An 18,556-nucleotide genomic window follows, 5' to 3' on the forward strand; every position below is an offset into this window, starting at 1 on the left:
AATATTTCTTCTTCTTCATCTTCTTCTTCTTCTTCTTCTTCTTCTTATTATTATTATTATTATTATTAAACAGTTTATTTCGGTACAGTCCAGCTAACTTGAAAAAGTAGTCTTTGCTTTTGTAAATGTCATAATTTTTGCCAGTCCCTTCTCTTATACTGTCTAACAGATGACCACTAATTATCTACAAAATCAAAGTCTCATGAAGTGGACAGAGCTATAGAAGACAACTAGCAGAGATATTGGGACAGAATTCATTTATTAATTTCAACTAAATACAGTCAAGAATTAATCTTCAGTTTGCAACATCAAATAGTCAAAAAGTCTAATTTTTGTCCTACAAGTTACAAGTAACATAGGATGAACATCATCATTTACTTACAAAAATTGAAATACAGTGGCAGAAATGTACATAATGAAAGTTAAAGGTATACTTTGCCTGTCAACATTGAACACCAACGCTTTGCTAGATGCAACATTCAGGGTTATAAATCAAAAGAAAAGTTCCAAGAAAAACATTGCAAAATGAATTCTTGCACATTTCAATGATCTCTGGAATTATTTGTGAAATTCTCCTTATGAAACTGGAAACACTTAGTTTAGTCAGGGGTATAAAATGTTGGCACTATTCATGATAAATGTTATATCTGGATCCTACATTCATTGTCAAAACTAATAATGATAGTGATAACTTTTCTTCCTTCAACATTCAGATACATCCAAAGCAATTTCGTGAGCCATGCGTTTTACAGAAGTAATGGTGATTCAACTGCCACCTGTAATCACTTCACCAAAAATTTCTTTCATATACCACTACTCTGACAGCATCTGATTTCTGTAGTGTTCTGTAGTAGCTGTAGACAACGCGTAGGAAGTACATGTCTGAAACTGGAAGAAAAAAGTGATAAATACAGAGGATGCAGGCACATGTTAAACAAATCAACTGTAATGGGGCATTACTGAGAAATAAACCACATGTTCTAGATATGAGGAAATGCAAGATTTTGTTTACTTTGAAATACACTGCACTGTTATGCGTGAATGGCAAATCATACACGGATTATGTTCTGCATATCCCATCATGAAACAGCGTCTTCGGTGATACATTAAGAAAACACAAACACTGTAAACATACGAACTGTTTGCTGCATTCATTGTGCAGCTGTGCTAAACTACATGGTGCCATTCATGTATATGATAGCTAAAGTTAATCACCTGAATCAACTGATGCTCTAATAAAGAGTAAAAATATGTAACATATCCTTTATTTCTCTTGACCATGGAGTGTTGATGGAAAGATTATTGACCAGTGAATCATAAGGAAGAATTGGCATCTGCAAAAGCTGGAGAATTTTAAAGCAAATGTTCATCCAATGAAGTGCAATAAGAAGTTGAATCCAAGGGGACAACAAGCTGTTCAAATGGTTCAAATGGCTGTGAGCACTATGGGGCTTAACATCTAAGGTCATCAGTCCCATAGAACTCAGAAGTACTTAAACATAACTAACCTAAGGACACCATACACATCCATGCCCGAGGCAGGATTCGAACATGCGACCGTAGCAGTCACGCAGTTCCAGACCGAAGCACCTAGAACCGCTCGGCCACACTAGCCGGTGGACAACAAATTGTCTTTGTTGGCTATGCTGAAAATGTTGGTTTTTGCCCCTGAACAAAAACTGATTGACATTTCAATATAAAATATGGAAGCAGGACAGCAAGGGAAAGATTTCTTAAATACTATTGTACTTTGTACAGTAGCAGATACATACGGCGGGCGCGCCCCCGACCCCTTACAGAGCCACCCACATTGCCTCCCAGCTGGTCATCCCGCATGCTATTCATTCATTTCTTTCGTCAGTCGACTCGACTGAATCGAGTTATTGAGTAGTTGTACTTTCCTATGTAGCACGCGCATCCGCATCATCGTATGTTATACTATTCTGGTTTTTCTGCAAATGTTCTCAGCAGTGTGTTTTTGTAACAGTGTGGTCCAGATGGCTTTGTTTCTAGCCAGTTCCGACTATTTGGTCCACACACAGATAAAAGTAATAAAAGGCACTCAGACCTCATACTTGTATAACAAGTGAACATCACCAACTTGACCTCATATTTTACAGAGAAAAAAGAACAAGAGCAATATATCAGCCACAGCAACCAGTTTCACAGTAAAATTTGGACCGAATTCCGATAGCACGCATTTATGACCTTCTAAAAGCACAACCGTTAAGCATTAGCATGCATCAGTTGCTTGTCACTCGCTCCAACCCACGGCCATAAAATGCTCAGGTGCGAAGTACTGTACAGTAGGGTGAGTAAGATGTCTGTGTTCATAATGTAGGCGAACCAGGAAGCTATACTGATTTGTTCATTGTGTCAAAGAGCGCAGTTTCCAACTGGTAACTGGTACCAGAGATCTTTTTGCTTTGATTACTTTTATGTTGCGACCCACAGATGCAATGTAGATTAATGAAATGAAATGAACAGGTGTGTCATTAAAGAAATAGCTTAGCGCTATTTAATTATGAACGTTGCTCTTGTGCATAATTTTCTCTGGACTGAAACGCTGACACTGTTAAAGTGAGGCAGTTGCATGACTTTTCAACGTGATCAGCGTGATTAAAATGTAAATTGAACATTATTAACTCCATTTCACAATGTCTTTAGTTGGTTACGTTTGTAAATTTTGATTCGGATGAATGATACAGAATTTCTGTGAGCATGAGATTGAAATATTATGTTCTCTTTTCATGTAAGACAAAGAAACAATGTGTTCTCGAACAAGGTTTCAAAATACGTTCAGGATACATGGTACGTCCCTTTCCAGTCTTCCCTTCCTTCAACTTTCCACGAATGGCAGGGTTCTGGTTTTTGCTGTGCTGTACAGTAGTTGGTGCTTTGGCATTAGGCAGCTGCAGTGGGCAGAGTGAATGACAGACAAATGGTGTGCGCGCAAAGTTTAAAAGCTGTACATGCAAATGGTCACAACTGTGAACAGTCAGAATTACGGCCAAATTTACGCACAGCGTCGATTGCTGGATCTGATATCTTCCATGCATGCATTTTCCTCCTTAAGGTACAAGGTGAAGTAGGTGATGTTTCCTTGTAAGTGCCTTATTATTTTATGTGTATTATCCGATGAAACATTATTTAAAATAGAGTTCAGAGAGGAAAGTAGCTATTGTGACAGCTCTTGGAATCACTACAATCACTAGGTCTCACTATTCCAAAATTTTTAACCTCTATGTTAGTCTTACAATCATAGTAAAAAATTAGAGGCTTTTCGAAAGAATCTGTATATCACTGTCTCAGAAATGGAGTATTGTTGTTTGACTGTGCTCACAGGTAATATAATTGTAATTACAACAGGGAGAAATGGAGAAGTGTTTATATGAAGAGTAGGAGGGCGAATTGATGCACTACTTCTAGATTAGGCAAGTGCACAGATTCAGTGAGGGACTTGTGTGGTGGACAGATTGAATCATACTAATTGAGAAATAATGTTTCAGAATGATGCAAAGTAACAGCGCTACAAAATTCACTTCAGAAAAAAATGGTTCAAATGGATCTGAGCACTATGGGACTTAACTTCTGAGGTCATCAGTCCCCTAGAACTTAGAACTACTTAAACCTAACTAACCTAAGGACAACACACACATCCATGCCCGAGGCAGGATTCAAACCTGCGATCGTAGCGGTACCGCGGCTCCAGACTGTAGCGCCTAGAACCGCTCGTCCACACCAGCCGGTTTCACTTCAGAGTTTAAGAATCCATATGTATAATAAAAACGAAGGTATGTATATATGTACAGGCATCCGTAATTAAAGTCCCATTTTCAAAATGCTATAGGAACAGAGCCACGGCTCAGAAGGACATCAAATTTGAACAGCATATTATTGACACGTGGGGAAAAGTCATGGAACAAAAAACAATTTAACGAAAATTTTAGCCATAAATGGCGCTGTAAGCGTCTTAAAATAGATGGGGTAGTCTACAAATGCCAGATGAATCGTAATGCGATGGCGACGTTACATCATCCGTGCCGTTCAATGTCCATGACTGCACAAGTTCGGCAGTCGGCGTTTGTGTCACTGTTAGCTGCGTAGGCCTGTCCACGACGGCAAGGTCGTACAACTTCGGATGGGAAGACCAGTTCTAATTGTCCTGAGGCCAAATACCGATTAAAAATGAAAATGACACAGTTTTAAATTGTCTTGTGGCCAAACAACCGCATAAACAGCAAAATGGCATCGGTTTCTAACTGTCGAGAGACTGGTGCAAAACATCTTCAGTATACGATCCACTGTTTTCTTCCACAAGCTGAAATGGAGAAACAACACATTTAACAACAAATCATAATGTCTCGGCGGTCACGTTCAGTACGCATTGTGCAATATGTGCCTTCAATGCAGGTACGTTCTTAATTTGAGAACTGAACACATCTTTTAGATAACCCAACAGCCAGAATCCACACAGATTAAGACAACGTGATCTGGTGGCCAGGATGTAGGAATATGAGAGCTTATAATTCTCGCATTTCAGAAACGCCCCTGCAGCACGCAATTCACTGGCCTCCAATGCACGGAATGACTCTCGCAACCTTTACCAATAACAGTAGATGTAACAGGATCTGCAGAACTTATCTCTTTGAAGAAAAAATACGGCCCTACGATAAACGATGCTGTCAAACCGCACCACACAGTCACCTTTGTAGGATTAAGTGGTACCAGTTCATGTGCCTGAGTATTTTCCATTTCCTGTATTCTGGAATCCTTGGAGATGGAAATGGGCTCTTTCTGTTCACAGAATGTTCGTCTAATCATTGTCCACTTCTATGCAAGAAAGAACTCCCAGAGCGAATGTCTATTTGGCAGGTCATCAGGAAGCAACTCCTGAACATGGGTAATTTTGTACGGATAGCAATGCAGGATGTTATGCAACACACTAACAGGCATGTCCTACATTCAGACAGTTTCACGTGCACTGCATGTTTCCACATCACTGCTCGACTTTGGTTGCAACGCTATGGCAACATCGCCAACTGACCTTGGATCAGTTGCTTTCCTCCCTCTGTGACACTCCACTTCAAAAGGACCTGTCTTTTTAGAATTTTGTAATAATTTTCCCCAGGCCCTTGGCAGACATCGGATCAACGACTTTTTTCATAGTCTTGAGTGTCTGGAACTTCTGTAGGTCTTGTACAAGAACTTTACCAGAAGCGTACAATCCTTCATAGAGACGGTCATGTTTGGTGTCTTGCACGCAAACTGAGGAACAGCCACGTGCCGTGTGTCTGTTGGTGTGCATATTCCGACTCTTACAGTTCTATCTACTGGTCGAATTTTCGTTAAACATTTTTGCACCATGACATTTCCACCTACTGTTCAAATTTGACATTCTCAGCAATGGTTGTCTTTCTAGAGCGTTTCGAAAATGAAACTTCAGTTATGGATGCTCTACATGTATGTATGTTCCACATTTCCTTCTAAAACACTGGATCAGTTTTAACCAATCTTGTTACTCAGATCACTTACAGTTTGGAAAGAAATACTGTGGGGATAGGAACCACCTATCTATCAAAGAGCCGGGAATGAAAAATATTGTAGCTCATTACACACAAATACCCATACTCTGGTCATCTAGTATTTGAGAATAAGAGCACTTAAGACACTTGCAACAAACTATATTTCAAACCTTTATAAAACTACTTCCAGCTAGTGACCCCACAAGAGGATGAAATTAAAAAGTTTGTTGCTTACAGCATTTTCGCTGTTCATGGGATAACACTCAACCAATGAAATTCAGTTTAAGAGAAGCCTAAAAGATTTATTGGTGGCCAACCCCTACTATTCCATCGATGAATTTCTCAGTAGAACCAATTGATATATATATATATATATATATATATATATATATATATATATATATATATATATATATATATATATATATACTCCTGGAAATTGAAATAAGAACACCGTTAATTCATTGTCCCAGGAAGGGGAAACTTTATTGACACATTCCTGGGGTCAGATACATCACATGATCACATTGACAGAACCACAGGCACATAGACACAGGCAACAGAGCATGCACAATGTCGGCACTAGTACAGTGTATATCCACCTTTCGCAGCAATGCAGGCTGCTATTCTCCCATGGAGACGATTGTAGAGATTCTGGATGTAGTCCTGTGGAACGGCTTGCCATGCCATTTCCACCTGGCGCCTCAGTTGGACCAGCGTTCGTGCTGGACGTGCAGACCGCGTGAGACGACGCTTCATCCAGTCCCAAACATGCTCAATGGGGGACAGATCCGGAGACCTTGCTGGCCAGGGTAGTTGACTTACACCTTCTAGAGCACGTTGGGTGGCACGGGATACATGCGGACGTGCATTGTCCTGTTGGAACAGCAAGTTCCCTTGCCGGTCTAGGAATGGTAGAACGATGGGTTCGATGACGGTTTGGATGTACCGTGCACTATTCAGTGTCCCCTCAACGATCACCAGAGGTGTACAGCCAGTGTAGGAGATCGCTCCCCACGCCATGATGCCGGGTGTTGGCCCTGTGTGCCTCGGTCGTATGCAGTCCTGATTGTGGCGCTCACCTGCACGGCGCCAAACACGCATACGACCATCATTGGCACCAAGGCAGAAGCGACTCTCATCGCTGAAGACGACACGTCTCCATTCGTCCCTCCATTCACGCCTGTCGCGACACCACTGGAGGCGGGCTGCACGATGTTGGGGCGTGAGCGGAAGACGGCCTAACGGTGTGCGGGACCGTAGCCCAGCTTCATGGAGACGGTTGCGAATGGTCCTCGCCGATACCCCAGGAGCAACAGTGTCCCTAATTTGCTGGGAAGTGGCGGTGCGGTCCCCTACGGCACTGCGTAGGATCCTACGATCTTGGCGTGCATCCGTGCGTCGCTGCGGTCCGGTCCCGGGTTGACGGGCACGTGCATTCCGCCGGCCACTGGCGACAACATCGATGTACTGTGGAGACCTCACGTCCCACGTGTTGAGCAATTCGGCGGTACGTCCACCCGGCCTCCCGCATGCCCACTATACGCCCTCGCTCAAAGTCCGTCAACTGCACATACGGTTCACGTCCACGCTGTCGCGGCATGCTACCAGTGTTAAAGACTGCGATGGAGCTCCGTATGCCACGGCAAACTGGCTGACACTGACGGCGGCGGTGCACAAATGATGTGCAGCTAGCGCCATTCGACGGCCAACACCGCGGTTCCTGGTGTGTCCACTGTGCCGTGCGTGTGATGATTGCTTGTACAGCCCTCTCGCAGTGTCCGGAGCAAGTATGGTGGGTCTGACACACCGGTGTCTATGTGTTCTTTTTTCCATTTCCAGGAGTGTATATATGTAACTTCTGCACCATTTCAGTTCAGTAATGTGTTGATTGTAAATAAGTATTGTAGTAGTTATATTACACGTTTACTACCTTATAAATAAATAAATAAACTTTCTTTTGTTTTAAATTCAGTGCATTCGTACTTGTAAAATGATTCTTTCATATAGTGTTCCTTAAAAAATGACGATCGTTCCACTTGCGACCTGTAGAATGGTACATTAGCTTATTTGTCTGAGTTGTAAATATTTGCCATGTATTGTTTTTTTTTTGACATGTTCTACATCCTGGAGGACCTCCTCACTATGGATCAATTGGAATGAAAGTAAATCTAATTTAATCTAATGAAACGTTTAAGTTTATTACTTTTTTACTACTCACTGTATTTCTGACGCATTATGGAGACAGTATTCACATACATCACTCAATGTACCAGAAACATTATATCATTGTACGACACGTAGTTCAGCAGATATGACGTTATAAACTCTGAGATGCGTTGAAAACTGCAGCATCATGCAAGGCGCTTAAATTTGCGATGTCATGGCTACTAACTCCATTTGTAACACTTTTTGCAGACAGTATCTACAAGTGCCGCTGAGTGTATGGACAAAAATATATCATTGTAGGACACGTAGTTGAGGAGATATGACGTCAAATACTGAGATGCTGAAAAACTACTGCATCATGGGTGACATTTTAATTTATTACTTCTTTACTACTAACTTAATTCGCAACACATTTCGGAGGTGGTATCCACACGTGTTGCTGAAGGTACGTACAAAAATGTGTGACTAATACTTTATGAAATATGACACCAAGTACCAAGATGTGTGGAACTGTGGCACAGTGTACAACATTTTAATTCATTACATCTTTACTACTACTTATATTTGCAACACATTTCACAGACAGTATTTACATACGCCATTGAATGAGCCTAGAAAAATATACCATTGTATGAGATAGTTCAGGACAAATGATATCATAAAGTCTGAAATGCGTTAAAAGCTGCCACATCATGTATGGCTTTTTAATTTCTTACTTCTTTACTACTAATTCTTTTCACAATACATTTAGTTGACAGTAGTCCCATATACCAATGGATGTATGTGAAAAATTATGTCATTGTTCAGCACATGGTGCAGTAATACAATGTCATAAACATGGAACTGTGTGAAAATGAAACAGCAGGGTGCAATTCACTAAACCACAGGTCAGATATGTGCACCAATATGTGTAAAACAAATCAGATATATGTTATATACATTTGACATGTGTGTACTCGGGCAAAACTAAGCACTGATTGATTTCATCCAAATTTGGTACACATAATAGTTACAATGCAGAAATGAATACTGTGGGGGTAAGAGCAATTGGCAACCAGTTGGGATAAGTCTGATAATGTGGATAGAGAAGGGGAAGGAGGAGACTGACAGATAGTGAAGGGAAAGGAGGAGAATGACAAAGATAAGGGAGGAAGAGATGGACAGAGACAAGGGACAGTAAAATGAAGGAGAGATGAGGAGATGGAAGAGTGAGGGGCTAGGACGAGATGAATATAAGAGGAAAGAGAAAGAGATGTACAAGTGGTAGGGGGAGGAGGACATGGATAGAGAGACGGGAGAAGAGTATATTGAAAAGGGAAGGCCAGGGGAGGTGGGTTTACAGGTGGGTGGAGGAGGTGAATGGTGAATGCAGGAGGGAGGAGGAGGAGATGAACAGAGAGGATAGGAGTAGATGAACAGAGGGATAAGGGCAGATTGACAAGATAGAGAGGGAGGAGGGGTAGGGCAGAGAGGAGGGATGGAAGATGCAGACAGAGAGAGGTGGTGAGAGATGTGGACAGAGACGAGATCAGGGAGGAGATGGACAGAGTGCTGGTGAAGAAGGAGATGCACTTATAGAAGATTGGAATAAATACATACTTGGGCAAGGTCAGATACTGAGCTACTTAAGAAATAAGATGTGCTTAAATAAAAAGACTGAATTAGTTTTATGTGCGTTGTGAAAGTGGATTATTTGGACATTTACATTACTGAAGGTAATAATTAAGGATGAATATTAGAAAGTGTAATGACAGTTGAGCGACTTCTAAACGAGTCTGTATAATAGTATACTTACACAAGTAGATGCCAGCGGAAAAAGATATAGTAAGGCCATCAAAAGGAAGTTCATACCAAAAATCAGCAGCCCATGCAATAACGCCTACTACAGCCAATAATAAATCCACCAGGACTTGAATAATCATCCATGGTAAAAACAAAACAGTCTTGTCCTGAAATGTATAATAAGAAGCTGACATTAAGGCTACAGAATTGTCTTTTTAATTTAGTACTTGTTATGGTGGCAGCACTATGTAAATGTCATCATGAAAAGAAAATTCTCTGAGATACATTGATAAAAAAAGAATCATTTCCACAAAATAAATAAGATGTTCTTCTTACCAAAATCAGATACGCTATGTATGACGGTTATGCTGCTTCTGGCCCAGTCATTTACGATCAGTCACCCTTCTCTCCCCTCATCAATGATTTGTGGCCCCCATCCCACCATTACCAACCCCATCTCCAATCCACCTCCCTCTCTCACATTCCTACAGTCGAATTATCTTACATATAAATTAAATATTACATTATGATCTGGGGATAATCTGCAGATCGTAATATTTTAAGAAATACTTCAGAGCGAAGATCACATTATGACAGCCAAACATTGCATTTGTAAAGATATTTTCTATGAAAGTAGTAATGAAATACATAATTATAATGTTTTACATATAGGTAACAACTTAGGAACCTAGGTGGATGCCTTGTAGCAGATGTTATTTTTTTAATTTACGTTACATAAATTATACAATTCGCTTATCAGAGATCTGTACAGAAACTAAAGTAATCCTAATCTGAAGCTAAAGCAAATTTCAGACATTTTATACAGACTGTACTGTAGTAACAGCTGTTAATATATAAGCCTTCATGAAGGAGCAATATCGTCATTTAAATAATAAACTGCTAAGATTTTTTAAATTTTGATACGTATAAATCATATCTATTAGACTGAAAGGCAATCCATCATAAGTTTTTTTTTTAATTTTTAAATTTTAAATTTTATTGTCACTGCACATTGCAAGTTCTGTATGACATAATTTTTTGAAAAATTGCTCCAGATGAGCTTGTGTGTGATGACATGTAATTAGCGAAATCTGAATGGCAATACAATTGTAAATAATATTTTTATTAATGACAAGCTAATTGGTTGACATCTACCTTATGATAGAGCTTACATTTCCAAACTATTTAAACTTTTTCATTGTCAGAATATATTGCATAATTTTGACAAATATATTGTATGTTATTTACATCTAAACCATTATAGCCTATTTATGTCTTTCATTACTACTTGCATAGACAATATCTTTACAAATGCAATGTGTGTCTTTGTTACAACGTTTATCTTAAGACGGGACCAAAGTAGTTTTGAAACTAGTCATGAATTCAAAATACATATTTTAACTCAGTCTTGGTTCTGAGGTATTTCTTCAGATATTATCCGTATGTGGTGGTCTATTATCCCTTTGGGATGGATAGATAAAAATCTTTATTTATTACATTTATCCTTATTCCTGATCTACTCTTGATAATTTATTCACCAATCAGGATAATCTATTATCCTTAATGTGACAATTTATTACCCAGTATGGCTGTCTAAGATGGATGCCACTACCCCACCGCTCTTATCCTTATTATTGACTTGTTGTTGTTGTTGTGGCCTTCAGTCCTGAGACTGGTTTGATGCAGCTCTCCATGCTACTGTATCCTGTGCAAGCTTCTTCATCTCCCAGTACCTACTGCAACCTACATCCTTCTGAATCTGCTTAGCGTATTCATCTCTTGGTGTCCCTCTACGATTTTTACCCTATACGCTGCCCTCCAATGCTAAATTTGTGATTCCTTTACGCCTCAGAAAATGACCTACCAACCGGTCCCTTCTTCTTGTCAAGTTGTGCCACCAACTCCTCCCCTCTTCTATTCAATACCTCCTCATTAGTTATATGATCTACCCATCTAATCTTCAGCATTCTTCTGTAGCACCACATTTCGAAAGCTTCTATTCTCTTCTTGTCCAAACTAGTTATCGTCCATGTTTCACTTCCATACTTAGCTACACTCTATACAAATACTTTCAGAAACGAATTCCTGACACACAAATCTATACTCGATGTTAACAAATTTCTCTTCTTCAGAAACTCTTTCCTTGCCATTGCCAGTCTACATTTCATATCCTCTCTAATTCGACCATCATCAGTTTTTTTGCTTTCCAAATAGCAAAACTCCTTTACTACATTCCATGATCCTCGTTTTCCTTTTGTTGATGTTCATCCTATATCCTCCTTTCAATACACTCTCAATTCCGTTCCACTGCTCTTCCCAGACCTTTGCTGTCTCTGATAGAATCACAATGTCATCGGCGAACCTCAAAGTTTTTATTTCTTCTCCATGGATTTTAATACCTACTCCGAATTTTTCTTTTGTTTCCTTTACTGCTTGCTCAATATACAGATTGAATAACATTGGGGTTACGCTACAACCCTGTCTTACTCCCTTCCCAACCACTGCTTCCCTTTCATGACCCTCGACTCTTGTAACTGCCATCTGGTTTCTGTACAAATTGTAAATAGCCTTTCGCTCCCTGTATTTTACCCCTGCCACCTTCAGAATTTGAAAGAGAGTATTCCAGTCAACATTGTCAAAAGCTTTCTCTATGTTTCCAAATGCTAGAAACGTAGGTTTGCCTTTCCTTAATCTTTCTTGTAAGATAAGGCATAAGGTCAGTATTGCCTCATGTGTTCCAAAATTTCTACGGAATCCACTGATTTTCCCCGAGATCGACTTCTACCAGTTTTTCCATTCGTCTGAAAAGAATTCGCGTTATTTTTTGCAGCTGAGACTTATTAACCTGATAGTTACGTAATTTTCAGATCTGTCAACACCTACTTTCTTTGGGATTGGGGTGATTATAATCTTCTTGAAGTCTGAGGGTATTTCGCCTGTTTCATACATCTTGCTCACCAGATGGTAGAGTTTTGTCATGACTGGCTCTCCCAAGGCCGTCAGTAGTTCTAATAGCATGTTGTCTACTCCAGGGGCCTTGTTTCGACTCAGGTCTTTCAGTGCTCTGTCGTTCACGCAGTATCGTATCTCCAATTTCATCTTCATCTACATCCTCTTCCATTTCCATAACATTGTCCTCATGTACACCGCCCTTGTATACACCCTCTATATACTCCTTCCAACGTTCTGCTTTCCATTCTTTGCTAAGAACTGGGTTTCCACGGGAGCTCTTGATATTCATACTAGTGGTTCTCTTTTCTCCAAAGGTCTTTTTAATTTCCCTATAGGCAGTATCTATCTTACCCTTAGTAAGATAAGCCTCTACATCCTTACATTTGTCCTCTAGCCATCCCTGCTTAGCAGTTCTGCATTTCCTGTCGATCTCATTTTTGCGTGCTTCATTTACTCCATTTTTATATTTTCTCCTTTCATCAATTAAGTTCAGTATTTCTTCTGTTACCCTCGTCTTTTGACAAACTTGATCCTCTGCTGCCTTCACTACTTCATTCCTCAAAGCTATCCATTCTTCTTCTTTCGTATTTATTTCCCTCATTCGTGTAATTGTTCACTTATGCTCTCCTTCAATTTCTGTACAACCACTGGTTCTTTCAGTTTATCCAGGTCCCATTTCCTTAAATTCCCACCTTTTTGCAGTTTCTTTAGTTTTAATCTACATTTCATAACCAATAGATTGTGGTCAGAGTCCACATCTGCCCCTAGAAATGTCTTACAATTTAAAATCTGGTTCCTAAATCTCTGTCTTACCATTATATAATCTATCTGATACCTTTTAGTATCTCCAGGGTTGTTCCATGTATACAACTTTCTTTCATGATTCTTGAACCAAGTGTTAGCTATGATTAATTTATGCTCTGTCCAAAATTCTACCAGACAGCTTCCTCTTTCATTTCTTACCCCCATCCATATTCACCTACTATGTTTCCTTCTTTCCGTTTTCCTACTATCGAATTCCAGTCACCCATGACTATTAAATATTCGTCTTCCTTCACTACCTGGATAATTCCTTATCTCATCACACATTTCATCAATTTCTGTGTGCAGAGCTAGTTGGCATATAAACTTGTACTACTGTAGTAGGTGTGGGCTTCATGTCTATCTTGGCCACAATAATGCGTTCACTATGCTGTTTGTATTAGCTTACCTGCACTCCTATTTTTTATTCTTTATTAAACCTACTCCTCCATTACCCCTACTTGATTTTGTATTTATAACCCTGTATTCACCTGACCAAAAGTCTTGTTCCTCCTGCCACCGAACTTCACTAATTCCCACTATATCTAACTTTAACCTATCCATTTACCTTTTTAAATTTCTAATCTACCTGCCTGATTAAGGGATCTGATCTGTAGGACGCCAGTTTTCTTTCTCCTGATGACATCCTCCTGAGTAGTCCCTGCCCGGAGATCCAAATGGGGGACTATTTCACCTCCAGAATATTTTACCCAATAGGACGCCATCATCATTTAATCATACAGTAAACCTGCATGCCCTCGGGAAAAATTTCGCCTGTAGTTTCCCCTTGCTTTCAGCCATTCACAGTACCAGCACAGCAAGGCCGTTTTGGTTATTGTTACAAGGCCAGATCAGTCAATCATCCAGACTATTGCCCCTGCAACTACTGAGAAGGCTGTTTCCCCTCTTCAGGAACCACATGTTTGTCTGGCCTCCCAACAGACACTCCTCCGTTGTGGCTCTACCTATGGTATGGCCATCTGTATTGCTGAGGCACGCAAGCCTCCCCACCAACGGCAAGGTCCATGGTTCATGGGGGGCGGGGATTATTGACTTAATTAGGATAATTTATTACCCCATATAGCGGATTCAAGATGGCTGCTACTATGACATGATAATCAATGATAGCCCTCTTAAGCATAAAAAAGGTGAGAACGTGAAAAATTGCAAAACTGTTTTCCTGTTAAAACAATAACAGTCATGTTTTATTGCATTATTCAATTATTTTGAGCGCTGTTAAGTAACATTCAGAGACTTGTTATTAAAATCCGGATGTACCTGACAGCTGATGTAATGAGCTCAGCAACTTTTTGTGTTTAAACCAGACGAATGTTTGTGTATAAGTGGGTAACATTATTAGACCTAAGAGAAATGTAGGAATGCTTATTTAATGTTTAAATCAGCAGTATTTATTCATTTTTCAAACAAAATCGCTCTTGCTCTGTAACAATAACACTTTGTAGATGTTGGTTTCATTTTTTAAGTGGTGTACACTCCTGTTAGGTAACAAACTGTGGTGGTACAGGAATCATTTTTTAATCAAATCACACCAACAGCCTCCCTGCTTCTATGTTTATCAAATATAATCCCCCCAGACTTTGTGTATAGCAATAGTTGATAGTGGTATTTATTTATCATGAAGTGGGGACGTTTCATTTAAACAGAGCCACTGCTGATGCCAATCTCATTTGTATAGCACACTGATGGCCAAGTGTGGGATGCATTCTGTAAGGGTCAGCAACCCCGCAGTGCTCCGGTCACTATGGAGGCGCCACATTTTGTGTCACCCAGATCATTCCATGGCCATGTGTGTCTCCACTCTTATCTGCCTAGTCCTACAAGCCCTGACCTAGAGCCATGCATGGTTTTTGCTTCCACATATGAAAAAACCTGGACTAGCAGATGAATACTATTGTAAGCGTTTCTTGCCGAAAAATGATTCTGATAAGTAAATTTCCCGGTTCATCGTAAAGCTTGGCTTCAGTTTATGTTTGTGAAGCATGTTAAACAATTTGCCCATTAATTTCATTCATTCTATAAGTGTATATCCTTTCGTCTTAATGCACTGTATAGTAACGTCTCTCATTTCAGTTATCAACAATATTATGCCTTGCTTATGAGGAGAGTACAGCAATCGCCATAACCCAATTTCCCAGAACCTTCGCTCAGTGGGAGCCAAAATAAGTGAAAATTTGACTTAGTTTGTCTGCAGATACTAGAACGTTTCTGACAAAATGTCTGTTAAAGTTTTCAACTTCAGTAGTGTTTTAGCATTAGGTAAACTGAGTCATAATAGTGGCCTACTGGCTAGCACCACGGCCTCTCACTTTTGTGTCCTGTGTTAAAAACCATGTTATTGTTTTTATTTTATTTTAGTTTTTTGATTTATCTATCCCTGTCCATAGAAGGTTACTAAAAGAATGTTTCTCATAAAGTTAGAGGACACGAGAGCATTATACAAATTATTAAATTGTAACTGTGTTCCACAATATGCATCACAAATTTATTATATAATATATGTGTGTATGATATTTTTAGATGTTACAATTTTTTTATATTCTTATATTCTTATACTACACCCTTACATCAGTTCTTAGTTTTTACTTTTTATTCTTATGTTTATTTTTCAGGACGTTTTGGTGCATTCCCTTGGATGATACCAACCATACAAACAATTGAAACCGAAATTCTGACGCCATGAGCATCATACAAAGGCAGGTTTGCCACTGTGACATTTCTTCATGTGAACTTCACTCAGGAAATTCTGCTGAAGATTTCATTCGTTGGCAATAATTTTGTGGCAAACCACACACAATGGGTCACTTTTACAAAAACTGAGGCTTGCAACTGATTATGAATCAAGGTACACTAAAAGAATTTCACCAAAAACAACTTCAAATAATTTTTTTTCAAACAATGGAAAATCAACGATGGAAGGTAACAGTTATATGAGAAGGAAAATTGCTACTTACCATATAGTGTAAATGCTAAGTCGTAGATAGGAACAGCAAAAAGGCTCTCACAATTATAGTTTTCAGCTATTTAAGCCTTCTTCAACAATAGGCAGAAACATTGTGTGTGTGTGTGTGTGTGTGTGTGTGTGTGTGTGTGTGTGTGTGTGTGTGCATGCACATCTGTCTGTCTATTGTTGATGAAGGTTTTAACAGCTGAGAACTATAATTGTGAGAGTCATTTTGTTGTGCCTATCTGTGACTCAGCATCTCCGCTATATGGTGAGTGGCAACTTTCTGTCTCATAATAATGTCAAATAATATTTTTACTCATTTATTTTTTACCTCATTCAGCAGACATATTAGTAGATGATAATAGATTCAGTATTACCAGAGCATTCCACATCTTCTTGTGTGTATGTTGTTATCATTTCTCCTACACATTGTTTCCATACAGAGCTGTAAGTTTACAGTACTCTAGGTTTACACTATTGACGGCAAATCACTAGAAAAAGTAAAAATAGTAAATTATTAGAAGGAACCACATACAGTGGTCCAAAATAAGATGAGTTCATGAAACAAAACGTAGGAAAAGCAGATGCTAGGTTGAGATTCATTGGAAGGATTTTACGGAAATGTATCCCATTCACGAATAAACTGCATTACCAGACATTCATCAATCTATTTTTCCTTCATCATTACCAGTCATATTATTAAAAACAAGTATAGAAGATTCAACAAAGAGCAGCATGCATATGATCGTTTAGTCAGCTCGAGAGCATTACAGAGGTGCTAAATGAACTCTAGCACAGGTGTGTGCAGCTAATGTGGTTGTTGGTGTGGGACGATGCGCAGTAGCAAGGGAAAGAGCCTCCCGTGACACTCCAGCCAATAGCGTCATTTCGCCTATGGAGCGGGAGGGGGTGGGGAGGAGGGCAAATATTCATATGCTCGAAGAAAAAAATAAGCTTGTTGGTCTATCAATTATTCACATCAATGCTGGTTTTTGAACATTTCTGAGCACATTCTAAGTTCATCTCTGAACGAATCATAAGTCGATCATTGAATGTGTGCATAGTGTACATGATGTGCCGCTTAGTGGAATCCCTGTCGCATCAAGAAATAAAAAGCTTTCCTATAGATAAAAGGAGACGGGGTTATACGAGCTGAGCCAAATGAACCCGAACGGATGAATGCCAATCGCTGTTTGTTGATGGGGTTGCTTGGGCATGCGAATGGTGTGTTGTTATAATTACTAGCGAAATCTGTGGATTCAAACTATCAAAGTGGAAATATACGACTAAATGGAATGGTTACATATTATCTTCTCAGTGTATCCAAGAAATTGAAATTTTGAGAGAAAATTTTTGGCAGATCGCAACACTACTTAGCGCCAGTTGTACTTTCCCTGGTTAGCAGCCGCTTTCATTCTGTTCTCGGAAAAACGCGGAAAACGCGTTGTACGAACACGTAATAACGCCTACCTCGAAAATAAACGTGGGGTAACCGAACCGGTGATTGTGGCAGGGTTAGTGAAGTTAACCAGAAAATAAGTTTTGAAACTGGCAGGTATACTTAAAGAATTAGTGATGACAAGATTGATTGTTAAAACGAGGCAGCAGAAGAAAAGGTGACATTACACAAATTATATGGAACACTGTGACGATTCCAAATTTAATAACAGTTTCGTACTACTGCTTCTTTTCGATCTCATGCTTGAGAAACTGAAGCATATGAAACTATTTCCTAACATAAAACATTTTGCTTGTAACAGGCCTAATAGGCAGTTGATACTGGTACTTCGTCAATTATATTCTGTCGTTTTATTTACGTAAATAGGCAGATAAAAATGACCGTTTGAGCCAAAAAATGTCTCGCTTATTTGGTGTGTGTAACTGTAGCAATATCTAAAAGGCCTGATTTGTCTTGGGTACTATTCTTAATAACAGCTTTTTCAGTATTAGAAAACGACATTTTGCTTTTTCTTGTAGCAAAACGATTGACGAACTTTAATGACGTAACAGATTCTTTCACAGAAGGGGAAGCACGCCATGTAAAGCTGTAGCAAGAGTAGAGAGTGAAAAAATGCTGGGACCTAAGGATTGAAGACGTCTGTACTGTTTTGCTTGTCTCTTCTCTCTACTGTTTTTATGTTACCTGTATTTAACTTTATGTCACTAAAAGAGAAAATTGTTAGGTAATAGGGAAAAAGAGAGCAAATTCTCTGAAGAGTTCTTATTCTGTTACAAATAATCCCACCCAGTATTAATCGTGAGGTTCTTTTTCCTTAAAAAAAAAAAAAAAGAAAAAAAATGGGGTGGGTGGGATGACAAAGCGGCCGACTGGGAGCAGGAGAGGCACCACAGAACATTTTAA

The 18,556-nt window shown here is 39.4% G+C and overlaps 1 protein-coding gene across 3 annotated transcripts in view; it reads right to left on the reverse strand.

The window, feature by feature from the left end:
- Window positions 1–240: 240 nt before the first annotated feature.
- Window positions 241–18,556, reverse strand: part of LOC126292064 (uncharacterized) — a 305,572-nt gene continuing 287,256 nt past the window's right edge. For 2 of the 3 annotated variants that reach the window (XM_049985869.1, XM_049985868.1), the window contains exons 11-12: window positions 9,490–9,643; window positions 241–888 (exon numbers count right to left, since the gene is read on the reverse strand). In XM_049985869.1, the coding sequence (XP_049841826.1) occupies window positions 788–888; window positions 9,490–9,643 (255 nt within the window). In that variant the 3' untranslated portion in view covers window positions 241–787. The remainder of the gene's footprint in view (window positions 889–9,489; window positions 9,644–18,556) is intronic. The other variant, XM_049985870.1, reaches the window with a different exon arrangement.

The sequence above is a fragment of the Schistocerca gregaria genome, chromosome 9, assembly GCF_023897955.1.
Source record: "Schistocerca gregaria isolate iqSchGreg1 chromosome 9, iqSchGreg1.2, whole genome shotgun sequence".
Lineage (NCBI taxonomy): Eukaryota > Metazoa > Arthropoda > Insecta > Orthoptera > Acrididae > Schistocerca > Schistocerca gregaria.